We start from the raw sequence: 15,184 nt of genomic DNA, 5'->3' as shown, positions 1-15,184 counted from the left end.
GACTTGTGGACTTCAACTCCCAGAATTCTTCAGCCAGACACACTGGCTGAGGAATTCTGGGAGTCGAAGTCCACAAGTCACAAAAGGGCCAAGTTTGAAGACCCCTGAGCTAAAAAGACAGTACATTTCTTTCATGTTGTTAATGTTGGCAGGAAATACGTCTTGTTCCACTTTCAACCGTTCAGCTTGCATTTTGGCTGAATTAAAGAGGAGGAAGATTTCATATTCCCTCCCTTTCTTTGTGCATCTTTGTGCCAAGATGCAGTTTCCTAAAAAAAAAATAGCCACACTACTGATGCTGTGCAAAAAAACAAAAAACAGACATGCCCTTGTTTTTTTCACTGTCATTACTTTTTCTCTCATTGCCTTTCAAAAATATGCCAGAAGAGGAATCCTCTGGGACACATATAAGAAAGGGAAAGTAGGCTACAGTAATACTGTGGAAATGCAACACCAAATAACCTAGGCAAAGCTATGAGATGAGTAAACAAGGCATATCTTTGCAGCAGAGATAGGTACTTCCTGGACAATGGGAGGAATGACTTGCAAATCCTTTCCTTGCCTTTGTCTTTAAGGAGAAAAACCTTCACTTGTGGACTTCCTTATGTGTAGACCCAGAAGTAAGTCACAATACTGTACATTCATGGCAGAGTTCTGTTTTGATTCATTTTCTTTGGTCATTTGTTGCCTTGAACAGTGTAGGGTTCTCTTCCTGCTGAGGGCCAAGGTAGGCAAGACTGGATTAGGCACTGAAGGAGTTCTTCATTACCGACCACCAGCTGACTTTGCAGACCAGCCCAATTTATATAGTTTGCAATTTCAGAAGGACTCAGACTCACTGAATCATAGATTTTCAGGATGTTGAACATGAAGTTACAGAACCATTGTCAGCAACATGCATCCTTTTCGAGAGGTGGGTGAGGAGGAAAATAATCTGCTTTTAAGCCACTTCAGACCACTAGTTCATTTAGTTATGGAGTCTAGATGTAGACAGGCAATGATTTCCAAAATGTCAGTTGACAGCATCCATTTCTAGCATCCTCCTCCTTTACACCGATGGCCGTATGTAAAAATCCCACTAGGAATCCTGGGTAGCATTGTTTGTTTGCTTTTTCATAAATAAATGTAGACTAGGTTGATCTTGCTGAACTTGGCAGCCATTTTGAAAAGATGCTCAGTACTTATGCAAAATTGGAGTCATCACAGCCCCACCCCAGATTGCCTAATCTTGAAGGAGCATTATTTGTAAATCAAGCTCTGGTGAAGATCTTTCTTTTTCACAATACACAATATTTTAAAACTATGCAGTGTCGTGTAATCCATTTCTGGTTTTACTGATGTATAGATATTAGGTTTGTTTGACCATTTTAAGATGGATTATAAAGGAAAAGCTAGATAAAATATTATTAATAGCAACAATAGTGGCAGCAGTAACGGCATCTGGTGAGAAATTTTAAATTAGTTATTAGCAATGCAGTTTAGTGCCAGGGAGATCTGTGTGGCAGATACATGATGCAGTGAGATACTTTCCCCTATGGCCAGAAGAGAATGGGAGCCATTTATAAAGTTTCGTTTTGTTTTTCTTTTAGTGAAGAAGAAAGATGAGTCCCATGACAGATTTGCTTATCTACACATGCAGCTATTTGAAAAGAAATAAGGAGGAGGGGGTTCAAATACCATGCTAAGCAATCTGTCATTTAAGAATTTGCTATTCCCCTCTCACTTTGCAGAAGAAAACAGTGAGACCAAAAGCTGCTTATCATGTTTGGCTGATTCCTGGGTTGTGCTAAGCCATAGATTATGCCTTAATGCAATGTGTGCAACTGGTGGCTATGGCTTTTAAATCTAACTGTAATATGTGAACTCAGTTAGTTGTAGCTTATTAGAAAACAAACCACCATACTTGAAGGCAGAGAACAAAATCACCTTATTTGTATTAACTGGGGTGTGCAGTGTACTCTTAAAATGTGCCTTTACAGAACCAAATCCAGCAGGTTCGATGGTCTTAACTCTCAGATAAGCATACATATTAAAGTTTTCTATGGTGCTGTGGTGATCAAGCAGCAAATTTTGATTCATGCCAGGGGTGTACAACCTGTGACCCCAGAACTGCATGCTGTCCACAAATACTTTATTGCAGGGGTGTCCAACCTTGGCAACTTTAAGACTCGTAGCCACTATGGAATTCTGGGGGTTGAAGTCCACAAGTCTTCAAGTTGCCAAGGTTGGACAACCTTGCTTGATTTGATCCGTGCAACTTCTTGACAAAGACTATGGAAAACCGACAGGTTAGTTTCCACCCCTTTGAGATAGGGATAGAATAGTGTATGATCGTAAGGACCCACCTCAGCTAACCACCCAAGAAAGCAGAACTCTTGAAACAGGCATTGTCTCAAAAGGAAACTTTTATTAGGGGTTAGTGACAGTAGGGAAGTCAAGGCGAGATCTGGGGAAGATCCCGCTTAAACGGTATAGTTAAACCAGCAATATTCCTCCTCCCACCGGAGTCATAATGTCCATTTGAAATCCAGCCAATCCACAGGTGGCATGATGTGTGGGTAACTGGCACAGTTGGCGTGCATCTCAAGATCTTCTCCAGTTTCGTTTCTCTGCAACCGTCTCCGTGATAAGGGAGACACATTCCTTTCTCAAGGGGATAGAGGCGGGAGAAGAAAAGCAGAAAGCAGAAAGTTATCCAAAGCGAAAGCAAATATTCCCCCTCCCCCTGGCAGAATGGCAGGCCCCAAAGCAAGGCAGGCCCCAAAGCAAGGCTCCAAAGCAAGGCCCCAAAGCAAGGCACAGGAGGATATATATGAAAGGGAGACAAAGGGATTTGGGGACCTGACAATGATAGCGTAATAACCATATTATGTATCCTGATGTAAAAAAGGCTTTATATAATTAAAACTATCCCTTTATAACTCTCGTCCTAAACTCAGCCCTGCGCACCAATGTGATGACATTATTCCTCCTTATGAATCTTAGCTCCTTCCCCACATGTTATATTTAAGCCTTAACCCCAAATGGTTGCCCATCTTCTATCTATGGCATAGCTGTGTAAAAGACTTAAGGCTATAACAGTTAATTCAGATACGATTTTTATGAACTAAGTTTTAGATTAAATCTGGTTTTAGCTGATTTCTTTTTCCTGGTTGTCCTAGAAATTGCCAGCATCTTTCAGATTATTCTGGCATCTGCATTTATACCCAGGGGTTTAAACTATATAAAAAACTCCAAGCATGAAGAAAGCTGTTTCTCATGCAGAGAATGTTAAAACATTTATGCTGCAGGAATCAGTGCTTTGTTTTTTTGCCTCAGATGCGGGTTTATTCTGCAGCGTGAAAGTATAGATATTCTTATTCCTCCCAGTGTTTTCAGTAACATTAACATTTGTGATAGATAGGGCAATTTAAAACGCATGGCTTTTATAAAAGGAATAAAATGCCATAAAACTCATGTGGCAGAACAAATTAATTCTCAGTTATCAGATCCTCACCAAAGCATTGTAACAAAAGTAATTTTAAAAAAAAAAGTTTTCTCCATTTGCAGTAAGCATGTAAAAGAGTTCCAAAAATGTTTAGTGGATACCATTTGCATGCTGAACTGATCTCATCAAGAAATTCAGTGTATCCAAGACAGAATCATTTGGCTTTTCTGGACCAGGAATGACCAACTCTTGCTAGTTTCTGGTTGGAGTTATTTTATTATGTCAAAGTGCTCTGCGTTACTAAACTGCCCTGTTAATGTTTAATGTAAAAGAAGGTCATTATGTCCCTAATACTACTAAACTTTTTTAATGCAAAGATATCTCACAAGCTTTTTTTAGGAATGCCCTTGGGAAGAAATGCTATTAAAAGTCATTAGCAAACATCAAATAACAACCTGGGAATATTTCAGGAATTAAGTTATGAAGTCTCTAGTGTTCTTTCAAAGAAGAACTGGCCCATAATTCCCAGGGTTTACTAAATGACCTTGAACAAAAGAAACCAAAAATTAGAAGTTATTTAAGCACTGTAAGTGTTAAATTTGATTTGCAGCCTCCATTGGTAACACTAAACTGCAGTTCAAAATACAAGAAGTTTGGTAAATAATGTGTTTACATTATTTGGTAAATAATGTGTTTACATTATTTAGCATAATTGCCATCTTTATAAACTAGACAGTAGAGAAAGCTGTATTGAACTTATACTAATTAATCAGAACTTAAGAAATTAAGTTGTAAAACTTAAATTATACTAATTTGGCTCATTATTATTGCTGTAATTTTTTTTGCTGTAAATGAGTCTGGAATTTGGAAAACAACTTTGGAGAAAATTTTACAGAGTGAGTACAACATAAGATTCATTGTCGGAATCCCTCTGAGCTCTATTACAACAATAAGAATTGATAACACAGGGTGTAAAGATATTCCTGGAGGATGAAACACTGAGAAGTGATAATTACAAGGAGAAGAGGGCTGTATGGATAACTCAGCTACATAGTGTTAACTCTGAGGCAGGTGGCCCATCACAAGTAGGCGAACAGTGATACTCCAAAGGGTCCATCAGTGATCTCTTTAAAAAGAAAAGAAATCTTTTAAAGTTCTGAAGGAAAAGGTAAGTTAGGGAACTGGTTAGAACTAAAAGCTGAATGGGAACTTTTAACAGAGTAATGCCAGTTACTGACATTCAGACTTGGAAGAATAGTAAGTCTGGAACTTCCTTCATTTTCTGCACGTTCTATAAATGATGTTTATAACGCATAGGAAGAAATAGCTATTTCATGGAGAATATTTTTGAGTGCACATCCATAACAGGATCTGTTTTATTTTGCCTCACTGTGCTGGGTGAACCCAGCTGCTGTGATTCATAAATGATGGTTTGGGTTTAGCATTACGCATTAATCAAACCTGTGGGTATTGGTTTATGGTTCCAAGTTGTATTTATAAATCAATATTTATGTGATGTGTGAAACCAACCATTTTTTCATTGAGAAGTTTTAAAAGTATGGGAAGCTGACCTTTTGGGAACTACAGTAGCATCCCAATTTTCATTTGCATGGATGCGTGCAGGCTGATTGGTTTTGCCCTGTGATTTATGCTCATTTTATATGTGCTATGTTTTCATGAGTTATGCGGACTTGAGAATAACATTGACAAGCATCTGAAGAGGAAAAGGGGCACATGGAATCCGTGTTTCCAGGTGTACAATTTTCACTGATAGTCTTCCCTGTCAATTTTTCCTTTCACAAAATTAAAGTCAAAACTGACTGAGAAATCCCTTATTTTTGAAAAATAAGCCTGTTTGCCTTTTTATATTCTCTTGCCCTCGTCATAAATGGAATCTTTTCTCCTTATTATTCAACCATTTAATATTGGTAAAATCAGCAGTGAGCCTTAAAGGCCGGAACTGACCTCCTGGAATTTTTCTCCTATTCCTCTGATTTTCCACAGCAATTACCTTGTCAGTTATCTGCGTCTAGGCATAATGTAAAAACAATATGCCCAACAGAGTTATCAAGAGGAATCTGATTGCTGTGACTTTGCATTTGATAACACAATTTTGGTTTGCATAATTCTCCCTGATTAGTGATACAAGAGGAAACTATCAATCTGAGAGATGACTTTTTGTCCACTAGCTCTTTCTGGAAAGGAGAAATATATCAGTGAGATCACTTGAAAGGATCACGTATTTTAGTAGTGAATTGCTAAGAAGCCCATAAATCTATGGAAGCTGTCGACACAATGGAGAGAAAGCCTCTAGTAACTACATAATACTGTTGTTATAAAAAAAAGAAAATATATTCAATTCAAAGGCCTAATAGGGGTTATACCTCAGTTCAGCTTTTAGATCGTCATAGAAAACCTTTTTCTGCTTCTTTTCAGTCTGACCCATCGGTCTCAGATTTGGTGCTCAGATATTTCTCTCTGTCTTTTTCAAGTCAGATATTTATGAAGTTCAACTGGGGGCATTCAGTCTCATACTGGAGTCACAATATTTTAAGGCATCTGAGGGGGGGATCTGGAATAAATGGTGAACTATGGCCTAATTTCAGAAGCAAAAGCAGTCTGTCCCTTCAGTCATGGTTTATAGAAGCAGGGTGAGGCAGAGAACGGGAAAAATGCACTATGTTGTAGTGGTAAATTAGAATAGAGTAGAGTAGAGTAGAGTAGAGTAGGATGGGATGGGATGGGATGGGATGGAATAGAAAGAGAAGAGAAGAGTTGGAAGGGATCTTGGAGGTCCAACCCCCTGCTCAGGCAGGAAACCCTATACCATTTCAGACAAATGGTTGTCCAATTTCTTCTTTAAAATTTCCAGTGTTGGAGCATTCACAATTTATGGAGGCAGGTTGTTCCACTGATTAATTGCTCTAACTGTCAGGAAATTTCTCCTTAGTTCTAGGTTGCTTCTCTCCTTGATTAGTTTCTATCCATTGCTTCTTGTCCTGCCCTTTGGTGCTTTGGAGAATAGCCTGACTCCCTCTTCTTTGTGGCAAGAACTGAGTTATGATTGACTCACTAGGCAAAGAAAAAAAAGGTGGGAGTGGTCTTCCTGATTCTGATGTCTCAACACAACATATCAGGCATTCCACCAAGTATCATACATGAACACTGCATACATGCATTCCATATATGTCCTTTTCCCCTCCTGTCCCCTTCTCGTCTATAGCTTTCCATAAGACAGATATAAACCCTTCCTAGAGTTAATGGAAGGACACATACACACACTCACCCTATTAATACTGTGGTAGTAAATTCAAGAAAATTGTTTATTAGAATCCACACCTATCCACTACTATCCACACCTATCCAAAATTTATTAGAATCCACACCTATCCATTACTATCCACACCTATCCAAAATTGCATTATATTCTTCATGTCATTTGGCTTCATGTGAATGACCTTTTTTATTGCAGCATAGATGCAGAGCATGATCACTTGTACCTGTTTTGCAAATGATCATCATATTTGGTATACCCACTTACAAGAACTATTGCTAAGACTGGAAGTCCCCCCTTTTTTTCCTCTGAAAAAGGATACAGTTGAGCTTGCCCACCCACACATAGTCTACCCCAGGGGTCTTCAAACTTGGCCCTTGTATGACTTGTGAACTTCAACTCCCAGAATTCCTCAGCTAGGCTGAGGAATTCTGGGAGTTGAAGTCCACAAGTCATAAAAGGACCAAATTTGAAGACCCCAGGTCTACCCTATTGGGAGTGAGATCTGAAAGGGCAAATGTATGCAAGAGATGTGTTAGGATTCCAACTTCTTCCAACATCTCAGCTTTCTCTGTTAGGCTGTGGAGTGATGCAAGATGAAGAGGATATACAACAATACATGGGGTGATACAAGATATATGGCGAGGGCTATAATGTGGCAAATGGCATTTTCCTGTTTGCTATTTTGTAGCCTCCTGCCCTACATCTTGCATCACCCCATGTATTGTTGTTATTGTTATTGGTTAATGTCTTGCATAGCTTCATATGCTCTGGAGCTGCAGCATATCAGCATGCTAGGCACATGCCCTGTAGGGAAATGGTAATGGAAAAGCTCAACAGGGCTCCTGCTTCTGAGTCTATCAAGAGCCACTTAGACACATTCATTAAAGCAAACAGCCTAGTGCTTCTGCTCCCCTTTGCACGTTCAACAACAGCGGCTGCAGCCTGAAAAAGACCTAAAGGAAGGTTTCAGTCTATTAGGCCAGCTCAGTAGTTGTTTCCACCTACACTTTACCTTTTGGCTTTCTCTGCCTGAAGATCCTTACTCCATTCTGCTTTGAAGTTCACCTCTCTTGATCCTTCTCCACAGTCTATTCGTAGAAGGATCCATAAATGAATAAAAAAGGCATATGCTGAAAGCAAACCTTTATTTATTTATAAAACCCAAGGACGCAATATGCTTGAATAAGTTTTTGTTCCAGCTGGAGAGATAAATAGATGGACCCAAAGAGATATAAAGTGAGTCCCTAAAGCTGATTAAAAAAAACAACAACCTCAGAATAATTGTAAGAAAACAGCAGCGATCAAATTTATCTTTTTTACTGGTTTAATTTGAGATTGCCTAAAAGTAAAGGCTAAAAAGAAAGCTGTTCCCTTTGCTTTTGGAATTACATTAACCTCTGAACCATAGCCAAAAATTAATGTTGGCACTCAGGAAGGATTAATACTTTATTAACTTTGGGAACTGCAAATCTTCATTAAATCGCAAGGGTTGCATGTATAGTGAAGGCAGGTGATGATGATCACCATCCCATTTATAGGGAAGTGCCTTGATATACATATAAGGCTTGTTCTGTCATATTAAAATAGCCCTCTGTTTACAGTAGTTTGTTTGTTTAACATTCATTGTTACAGCAGCACTAAAAAAGTGACTTTTCACACTTATAACCGTTGCAGCAGCCCCATGGTCATGTGATCAAAATGCAGACTCTTGGCAACTGGTTCATATTTATGACGGTTGCAGTGTCCCGGGGTCATGTGATCACCTTCTGGAACCTTCTGACAAGCCAAGTCAATGAGGAAGCCAGATTCCCGTAACAACCATGTTACTAACTTAACAACGGCAGTGGTTCAGTTAACAAGTGTGGCAAGAAAAGTTGTAAAATCGGGCAAAAGTCATTTAATATCTGTCTCGCTTAGCAACAGAAATTTTGGGCTCCCTTGTAGTTGTAAATCAAGGACCACCTGTATAGCAAACAAGTAGTCAGACAACAGTAAAGCCATCAAGTGACACCTGACTGGCACATAGGAAGCAGCTGTTCCAGGTATGATTCCCTACAGCAGAAACAGGAAATGTTTGGGTCACCAGAATCTGTGGAACAGCTCCTGTCATTCCAGCCAGCATAACCAACATTGAAGAATACTGGATGTTGCAGCTCAGCAATATCTGAAGCCTCCTATGTGCTCCATATTTTTAAATCCATCATTTCATTCATATTCATTTTCTGCCATAATGGGAGATACTAAGCGTGAGGTTTCCACAGTCTGCCTGTTTTCTTGTGACAAAAATGCCCATGATTATAATTCAGGGTTAGCAGGAAAAGTATTGAATAGATTTAGCTTTCATATTTATGCCCTAATACTCAAAATTGTTTAATACTTGATAAAGATAGCATGGAGAAACTTATTCATGTTGTATTTCAATGTAACCTTGCCTCCCTCTGGCACTTCACAATTTTAATTACTCTTTGGCCTTTGTGCATTCCAAGCTTTGCGGTGCATTTCAGTGAGAAATTCATACCAACGAGTACAGAATTGGGAGGTGTCTCCAGCCATAGTTTTTGAATATCTAAAATAATATTTCAGTCATGATTAATCAGAAGATTTGCACAGTTTGGATACTTTAACTATTAATTGACTTTTATTAATGGAATTCCTACAATTGGGATATGTCTAAAGAAAATAAATGTATATTACATAGGTTCTGGGGACTGGAGGCTAAAACATATAAAGAATGGTTGCTTGAACTGGGTATGTCCTCTAGTCTAATGAAGAGAAGGACGAGGGGGGACATGACAGCAGTGTTCCAATATTTCAGGAGCTGCCACAAAGAAGAGGGAGTCAAGCTATTCTTCAAAGCAACTGAAGGCAGGACAAGAAGCAATGGATGGAAACTAATCAAAGAGAGAAACAACCTAGAACTAAGGAGAAATTTCCTGACAGTTAGAACAATTAATCAGTGGAACTACTTGCCTCCGGAAGTTATGACTGCTCCAACACTGGAAGTTTTTAAGAAGAGATTGGACAACCATTTATTTGAAATGATATATAGGGTTTCCTGCCTGAGCAGGGGTTGGACTAGAACACTTCCAAGGTCCCTTCCAAATCTGTTATTCTGTTATCTATCTGAGCCTGTACATAACAGCATATGCATGCATATACAAACCATTAGTATTCACATAGGTTCTATAGAGATATGATTACTCTCACTTCACTATTCATTTGTTTCCCAAAGATGCTTTTTCATGAGGCAACTGGACTTTCTTGTTTTTCTTTGATTGTTTTTCTTCTTTCGTTTGTTTCATTTGTAACATTTTAATCCATAGGAGAATGGTCATCCACTTCCCTGTCCTGTGGTCCATTTGTTCAACAATACTAGAGTGGAAAGTAACTTTGAAATTAGTTCAGCCATCCATGCAGACAATCTTCTCAAACATATTTAACTACCCTATCCATTGATGTGTTGCTTTGTCCCAGCCTATTCTTACCTACTTTTAATTTCGTTCGTTTCTTGTTTTCAGAAAACTCTGGTCTAACCATTGAACCCGGGAGCTTTTGAAAACCATTCCTGTTTCTGACAGTCTGAATGACTGTTTGCCTCCGATAGGCAGAATACTAGCCTATGTCCCTAGATAGCTGCAGCAGGTCCTTCAACGGCAAATGATGCATCATTGCATATGTCAGGCTGAATTAGAAAGCAGGCTCGTCACATTACACTCAGAGTTGGAGCTGGCAGCTCCTGTGTCCTAGAGTCACTTGATCTGGGCTGTCATACTCCCATCTCCATCACTCCAGCCATGGGAAATCTCCCTGGACAACATACGAACAATAATGCTTAGTAATGAAGTTGCTGTGAGGAAATGGTTTCTTGGCACTGGCCGCCACTAGCTGTTCTATTAAGTTGTCTTATGGTGTTATGTAGTTGAAGGCATTATTTATGCTGCTATTTATTTATGCTGGTCTTAACCATATGTGCTCATTGACTGGTCCAGCAGCTTATTAGTCTATATTGAATAAGCATAAAAAGGAATAAAATAAAGCCAAATATCTGTCTTCAACATACGACCACAATTGAGTCCAAAATTTATGTTGCTAAGTGAGACATTTGTTGTGAGTTTTGCCCCATTTTACGACCTTTCTTGCCACAGCTGTTAAGTGAATCACTGCAATTATTAAGTTAGTAACATGGTTGCTAAGTGAATCTGGCTTCCTCATTGACATTGCTTGTCGCAAAAGGGGATCACATGATCTCAGGACACTGCAGCCGTCATGAATATGAGCCAGTTGCCAAGCGTTTGAATTTTGATCACGTGACCATGAGGATGCTGCAACAGTCATAAGTGTGGAAAATGGTCATAAGTCACTTTTTTCAGTGATGTTGTAACTTCGAACAGTCACTAATGAACTCTTGTTCATTTAGGAGGACTACTTGTATTTGATCTAAGGTAATTTGGTTGTAGGATGGATCTGACGTTCTTCCTTCCTTCCTTCCTTCCTTCCTTCCTTCCTTCCTTCCTTCCTTCCTTCCTTCCTTCCTTTCTTTCTTTCTTTCTTTCTTTCTTTCTTTCTTTCTTTCTTTCTTTCTTTCTTTCTTTCTTTCTTTCTTTCTTTCTTTCTTTCTTTCTTTCTTTCTTTCTTTCTTTCTACTATTGGGCCAGATATACCAGTTACATAATTTAGTTGGTTTGCTTGTCAAATTCATAACTCTTCTTTGGACTCAGAAAGCAAAATAATATAAAAATAAATAATAACTTCATTTTTCTATCAAATACTGCACATAAAAATACTACAAAGCACTTCAATACAATAGAATCAAACAATAAGATGTGATGTGAAAACAAAAAGCCAAGTAAAATGCACCAAATAAAGAAAAATATACATTGATTAGTATACATAAATAAGTGTAGAGTACGTATATTTTATCTAATGAAACTAAATGGTCTAGTGTCACATTTAAGAACCAGAGGAAGAAATTGTGAACACTGAATTGTTCTGTGGCATTTATAGTGCTGATTATTCAAATAAACATAGCAGCATAAGGACAATTCAAGGACGACTCTTGAATGCAAATAGTGGAAATGGTAGCAAAATATTGAAACAGACATACAGAGTTTGTACTGTGTGATAAACTTCTTTGATAGAAGTATTAATTATACTTGATTAACTCCTTTTGTTTCTTGTCTTTGTTAGGTACCTGTGCTAAGGCCAATGGATTTAATGGTGGAGGCAACTCCCAGAAGAGTCTTTGCAAATGCACATACCTATCACATCAATTCCATCTCTGTAAACAGTGACTATGAAACCTACATGTCAGCAGATGACTTGAGGATAAACTTATGGAACTTTGAAATAACCAATCAAAGTTTTAGTATCCTTTGCTGCATGAGTCTGCCTGGAAATATCATCCAATCAGAAGAGTCCTGTTTTAAGAAGAAGCACACTGCTCAATATACAAGTTTACATCTCTTCAATGGTTGGTTGTAACGTGCAGTTTACATTTATTCATTTTCCTGGGCCCCATCTACCTTTATCCTATACACTAACTTTTACTCAAAATGGTCATATCTGAGGCCTGTTTAATTTGGAGATTTTGCTCCCTTTATATGACTCTTTATGGGCATGGTTTAATGTTAAAAAGTGTCTCAAGAGCTGAAGTGAATTTTTGCCACTAAAAAAGTAAACCAAGAAATGTAGGACGAACCAAAAAAACAAATATCTCTTTTCAGAGATTCTCTATAATTCTATTGTTGGAATCCTTATGACTTCTATTTGAAATGTTTCAATAACATGCAGTTTTAAAGTTTAATCAAATGCTCACTTTGATGATGAGCATATGTTCTCCATGGGATTTGTGTCATGAAGGTAAGTTTATGTAAGTATTAACTATTTAAGTGGGAGTGCTTCTCTCTATTGTTGTTGCCATGAGCAAAGCAGCATTTGTTGCAGCACTGATCATATTCCTCAAAAGTGCCATCCTTTGTCAACAGTCAAGGATGTTTCTTCTCAGTATGTGTGTGCATGCTCAGATGACCTTGGATGGGCACCAAAGCAGCTGCCCAGGACTTTTGGAAAAAGACAGACAGTCACTTTGAGAATTAGTGCTTTGCTTATGGCAATGCTGCAGGAAAAGCCCCTCTCAAAATGGTTGGCCCATTTTAAAAATGTCTTTCTTTTAATTAGGCACTGAAGTAGACATTTGAGGAGTGAATTGTGTTGTATAAAATTATTTGTGTCTTTATTTTAAAATCTACAGGCTTTCAAAATATAGAACAAGTTCTTTCATGTACTGGTATAAACCAATGTACTGTAGACAGGAAATATCAAAAATGCCCACTGGACATTTTGGAAGCTGTTTCTCTATGATGGATTTCATGACTTATTTCCATATTCCGCTTATACATATTTTGTCACCCCAGTAGTTTATTCTTGAGATAGAGGCAATAATGGTAGGAAGTAAGCTGCACAAAGTAAGCTACCCCATTGTCTTCTGCATTGTAAGTTGGCTATGGTGTAGAATTGGGGTGAGTGTTCTTTTGAGCTCTCCTGTTCAACTAGGCCAGGGGTGGGGAACCTTGGCTCTTTTATGACTTGTGGACTTCAACTCCCAGAATTCCTGAGCCAGCCATGCTGGCTCAGGAATTCTGGGAGTTGAAGTCCACGAGTCATAAAAGAGCCAAGGTTTCCCCACCCATGAACTAGGCCAAGCTTGCTCTAGGCCAGGGGTGTCAAACTGCCGGCCCACGGGCCGGATGTGTCATCCGGAAGCCGCGCCCACCCCATTGCCAGCAATGACGAAACCATCCCGATACGTTGCGCAACGTCACGTGAGTTTGACATGTCTGCTCTAGGCAGCCTTAATAGTATGGTTGGTTTTGGAAAGGTGACGTTGTAGGGCTTCCTAGCAAGGCCTGCATCAACTATAACCATTTTAAGTGGGTATAAGGCTTTGTATTTAAGTTTTGTTGACCTCTCCCTTGCCTATCACACTTTGTGGAGAACAGAACTTCCTTCTCAGTTCAGATTAAATTGTAGACATATTTTGAATCTGGCATTTGTGTTTGGAGACATGTGGCTAACAGGTGAGTAGCAAGAAAGAAAAGATAGAGAATTCTGTAAATGTTAAACTCGGATATTAGGAAGAACAGAAAACACAGTTTAAAAAAAATTAATCTGGAGGAGTGTGGTAACTGCTTCTCCAAGGCAACACAATTCAGTCAACTGCTAGAGCAAAGAGGAAAGATGACATGGAGAGGTTGTTTCTATGCTGTTAGGTGTAGGGAACAGGAACTTTCAGGACTTTCTTTCACTACGGAGGAAGAAACTTCATCTGCTGTGAGCCTTACAGAGAATAACTAGAAGGGCTCCAGAAAGTGGCAGGGAGTGTTTAATAGCGTCATTCAAATTAGTATATCCTAATTTGTATCTGCTACGTGGTACTCCTATTCTAAAGACATCGCTTATTTCAAGGAGATACGAATCAAGGTCATGGATACGGGTGCTTGGTGATCATCCTGAGTTTGTTTATTTGAAGGGTATGCTGCTCAAATAGCAATAGCACTTAGACTTATACACCTCTTCACAGTGTTTTACAGCCCTCTCTGAGCAGTTTACAGATTCAGCATATTGCTCCCAACAATCTGGGTCCTTATTTTACCGACCTCGGAAGGAAGGAAGGAAGGAAGGAAGGAAGGAAGGAAGGAAGGAAGGCTGAGTCAACCTTGAGCGAGTCAGGATCAAACTGCTGGCAGTGGGCAGAGTCAGCCTGCAACACTGCATTCCAACCACTGCGCTGCCACGGCTCAAATAAAGAGCATAAAAGAGAGAGAAAACAGCAACAGAGGACAAAGAGGAATAGCAACTGTTAGAATTTGGGTGAAGGAAATCAGAGAAGAAGCAGGTGGCATTAAGGAGGAGAAAAAAGATGCAAGGGGGAGCACTGCTGGGTGTGGGATGGGTGATCCTCTTCCATAGTTTATTCCTGCAAGACAAATATATGTCTAGATGCCTTTCCCTTCCATTTACAGTATATGTAAGTGGCCTTGCCTTTCAAATCTTGCCTTAACAATTAATTGCTTGAGTCCCTTGCACAGCTTTATTACCAAGAACAGTGAATATTCTGGTTTAGGTAGCCAAGAACGCACATGCACTCAGATGAGTTGGTGGTGCTATTTTCCAGCTTGGCTGACAACTGTTTAGATTTTGCTTACAGATTAGCATGGGAGATAAGAGGAGACATTGCAGTGTGTAATTTAGAAGACAGGTGCCTTTAGAGAGGATATGGGAAAGAAATGTTAATAGGTAGCTTTCACGATGCTCGCGATGTATGACAGGCTGCCAGAAGCCAGCATTCAAATGAGATTCTGCCAGTCAAGTTTAAAAAAGCAATAATAGGAATTATAAAAGGACAAAGAACAATAATTCATTTCTATAAAGCATGTCCAAAACATCATATATTCTTTGAAGTAACACTGCTGTGCAGTAAA

The 15,184-nt window shown here is 39.0% G+C and overlaps 1 protein-coding gene across 1 annotated transcript in view; it reads left to right on the top strand.

The window, feature by feature from the left end:
• The window catches only part of PPP2R2B (protein phosphatase 2 regulatory subunit Bbeta), a 258,761-nt gene that overhangs the window by 204,559 nt on the left and 39,018 nt on the right, over positions 1 to 15,184 (top strand). Inside the window, exon 5 of the mRNA XM_015821045.2 lies at positions 11,892 to 12,069. Coding sequence (XP_015676531.1) covers positions 11,892 to 12,069 — 178 coding nt within the window. The remainder of the gene's footprint in view (positions 1 to 11,891; positions 12,070 to 15,184) is intronic.

This window comes from Protobothrops mucrosquamatus, unplaced genomic scaffold (genome assembly GCF_001527695.2).
Source record: "Protobothrops mucrosquamatus isolate PMUCROS unplaced genomic scaffold, P.Mucros_1.0 scaffold_159, whole genome shotgun sequence".
Taxonomy (NCBI): domain Eukaryota; kingdom Metazoa; phylum Chordata; class Lepidosauria; order Squamata; family Viperidae; genus Protobothrops; species Protobothrops mucrosquamatus.
Note: the sequence above shows the minus strand (reverse complement) of the source record. Positions and strands in the feature narration are given on the sequence as shown.